The sequence below is a fragment of the Aegilops tauschii genome, chromosome 7, assembly GCF_002575655.3.
Source record: "Aegilops tauschii subsp. strangulata cultivar AL8/78 chromosome 7, Aet v6.0, whole genome shotgun sequence".
In the NCBI taxonomy this organism is placed as follows: Eukaryota; Viridiplantae; Streptophyta; class Magnoliopsida; order Poales; family Poaceae; genus Aegilops; species Aegilops tauschii.
Window position 1 is genome coordinate 581745301 of NC_053041.3, and position 3321 is coordinate 581748621.

The 3321-nt window shown below is 46.1% G+C and overlaps 1 protein-coding gene across 1 annotated transcript; it reads right to left on the bottom strand.

The window, feature by feature from the left end:
• Positions 1 to 420: 420 nt before the first annotated feature.
• Positions 421 to 1863, bottom strand: LOC141027435 (protein FAR1-RELATED SEQUENCE 5-like). Its single transcript, XM_073504467.1, has 2 exons — positions 878 to 1863; positions 421 to 763 (listed from the first exon to the last, which is right to left on the bottom strand). Exons 1-2 carry the CDS (start codon positions 1861 to 1863, stop codon positions 421 to 423), a joined length of 1329 nt encoding a protein of 442 aa, XP_073360568.1.
• Positions 1864 to 3321: the final 1458 nt, after the last annotated feature.

Below are 3321 nucleotides of genomic sequence, written 5' to 3' on the forward strand. Positions count from 1 at the left end.
TTCTTCGTTTTCGCCGCCTCCTTCTTTGCTTTCTTCTTCATTTCATCTTCTCGAATCTCAATTAGTGGCTTCCTACGCTTCTCTTTCTCCTTTGGCCTCCCCTTCTTTGCTGACTTTGGTGGGTTCCGCAGTCCTACGGGGGGTGGATCCTGCTGACCTGTACTTGGACCCCCTGAGACTTGTTCATTTGCTGCATGATCTTGGGCTTCTTCATCTCCTGCAATCCCATCAGCTACTCTAGCTTTTATTGCAGCAACCCCAACACTGCCTTGATCAATTAGCCCAGAGACAAAACTATAAGCTTCATCATTGAAGCATGCATCAGAAGCGAGTTTCCCAAACTTCCGGCATAGAGAGTTAAACTTTAGGGTGTTTGTAGAGGGGACGCCGAAATGCATAGCTCTATGCCCATCGCCCGGTTCAGGGCGCAAGGTCGGTTGCTCTCTTAAACCATCTTGGAAGCATGTAAGTCGCAGGTATCGTTTGCACGTTCAGGTGCACCATGACACGGATGATATGTGGGCAGATCAGCCCACACATCTCAAACATGTTGCAGGTGCACATGTATGTCTGATCTTCAGGGGCAACACGCACCGTGTACACTTTAGGGTTGACGCCATAATTTGCAACAAGGCGAAACCAGATGACATCCCCTTGCAGCTGATATTGCAGACCATAGCCTGTTGATTTAGCCAATAGTTTTTGAAACTTGGAAAATACCTCTCTGGTATAGAAATCTGCAGCTTGCTTTTCAATGTTGTAACTGCCAACAAAAAAGCTTCCAACATCAATCAGAATTGCTACATATGTTTGAAGGAAATGCTGCAACCAAACTGTACTGGAAAACTAAAAAAATGCTACATGACTTTGGACTTACTTGCCCCAGAGTGGCGGCCTCGTCGCTTCATTGATGAAGCCAGCATTGTCTTCGCGATCAAGCATTAGTTCCTGACAAAGCACAAACTGCTGCACAAATGTCCAAACCGAGTCTCCATGATGATTTAAAGTCTTGAAGTAGGAATTCAGACCCTCAGACCGCCCGGTTGTTCCTGTGAATGGGAAGAACTTATTCCTAAAGTACACAGGAGCCCACATCTCCCTGCTGTCCCACATGTTCTTGAGGTGTTTTTTTTCAGCCACACCAAATAACTCGACCATTTGCTTCCACCGTTCTTCAAACTCTTCAACGGTATCTGAATCATTGATGCAACCATAGAATGCTTCAGCAAAAGGGTCATCCTTGCCCACCATCTTCCCTAGTTTCGTCCTTGCAACCCGGAAGACGTGCCACTTGCAACATCTGTGTGTCGAATCTGGAAATACCATTGAGATGGCTTTAGCCATTGCCTGGTCTTGATCAGTCATAATGTTCAACGGATGCTCGTTATTCATTGCCAACATCCATTGCTGGAAGACCCACTTGAAAGTTTCGATGGTCTCATCAGGCAACAAAGCGCACCCCAAGCAAACAGTATGTGTGTGGTTGTTAATGCCAACAATCGGAGCAAAGGGCATGTTGTAGCGATTTGTGCAGAATGTGGTGTCAAAAAACACACAATCTTTGTACTTTGGATACAAGGCCCTTGTTCTCCCATCAACCCAGAAAAGTGCCCTAACAGCTCCATCTTCTTCTAGCTTCGAGAAAAAGAAGTTGGGATTCTCCACTTGTCTTCTCTTAAAGTACGTGATTGTCAGCTCCAAATCACGCTCTGACAGGCCCCTTCGCAGCTTTGCTCTTGCATTTGTCACATCAATCTTCACATACGACAAACTCCTTGGATCGCAACACCGTGCATCTCCAAGCAAGCCCATCATATTAGCGGTTGATATGTTGCAATAGTGCAGCGAAGTGATGTACTGCATGTCTGCATCTGGGATCTTTCTGTGAGAGCGGCAAAATCTCCGACGCCCCCTTTGCAACATCAACTGGTGTGTGTGATCGGCCTCAAAAACGGTCACAACCCAGCTACCGTCTTTGAGGCTAACACCCATATGAGCCTTGCAATCGTACCGCTCCAACCGGTTTCTTCGCCTCTTGTCGCTCACATCCATATAGATGCCAGCTTGTTTGCTTGGAGATTTTTTATTACTAGCATAGCTCATATCAACATCATCACTCTGATTTGTTGCAGCCCCGTCAGAAATGCTTCCACAAACATTCTTCGAAGGATCTTTCCGTGAGTGTATGCACTCAAAACTCTATAGATTAGAATGCGCTTCTGCTCTAACCTATTTTTCCTACTATGCTTTGATGTCACAATGCGAGTTCCAAAGCCCATCTTCGAGGCATATTCATTGTAAACACGCTGAGCTTCTTCAACATTGTCAAAAACCATTCCAACAAAAGGGACAACTGGCTGTGATGATATATCTTCATCTGGTTCATCAACAAGTGTTGCAGAATTTCCATTGGCATTGTCACTGGCCACACGGGCATTGCCATGATTTCGAGCTGCACCATCAGTGTTCAGCTGCAAGGAATCGTCACTATCATTTCCCGGAGTATCATTCAGATCAATGCCATCATCTTCTTCTTCGTGCGCAACATTTTGCATATCATCATCAAGGAAAATCGATGGCTCCACCACAACATTCTGCAACAAAATCAGCGCCCAAGTCATTTTTTGTTTTGCTGCGTGAAAAACATGCAAAAAGCGCGAACAAAAAAAGTGGACGCAGCATGCCAATCACAATTCCAAAACAGTTCCTGCATGCAACATTTTAGGATGTAGCATGTAACATTCAGCAAGTAGCATGTAGCAAATGCAACACATACTTGTAACATTTTACTAGCAGACAGCTGGAAGAAACATCTTACTAGTACTAGCATTAATTGACAACATCTCAGAAATATTACACAAAAATCAAGCACAAGTATGTTGACATCAATTAAAATCAAAGGTTGCAAACATTTTTTTTGTGAACAAAAGGATCTAGGACATGCAATTGGAATTCATACCAGATCAATTTCATCCCGGCCATGCCGTGTTGCATCTTGGAAGACCACACCAGGGTTGTAGTACCGTTGCAGCACCGGTCCACTACCACCAGGGCCTTGCCGCCTCAGGGGACTTCGGCCATGAACGCCGGCGGAGCTCGAGCCCAAATCCATGGCGTTAAGAAGGTCATTACGGGTGTAAGACATGATTGCAGCAATTCCAAGGCCGCTTGATAGATGGGGGAGCCCCTCCTCGACGTGATTCGGCTGCGGGGAACGAAAATAAGGCGGATCCGGCCGCCGCCGCCGCGGATCGGGGACGGACAGACGCGGGGGGATCCAGCTCCCCTGTTTTTCTCGTTGTGGCTGTTCGTACAACGGTT

Coding starts and splice junctions, on each gene's coding strand:
- LOC141027435 (XM_073504467.1), bottom strand. CDS start 1,863: ATGCAGTACATCACTTCGCTGCACTATTGCAACATATCAACCGCTAAT. Junction 764..877: donor AGGCCGCCACTCTGGGGCAA/GTAAGTCCAAAG, acceptor TTTTGTTGGCAG/TTACAACATTGAAAAGCAAG.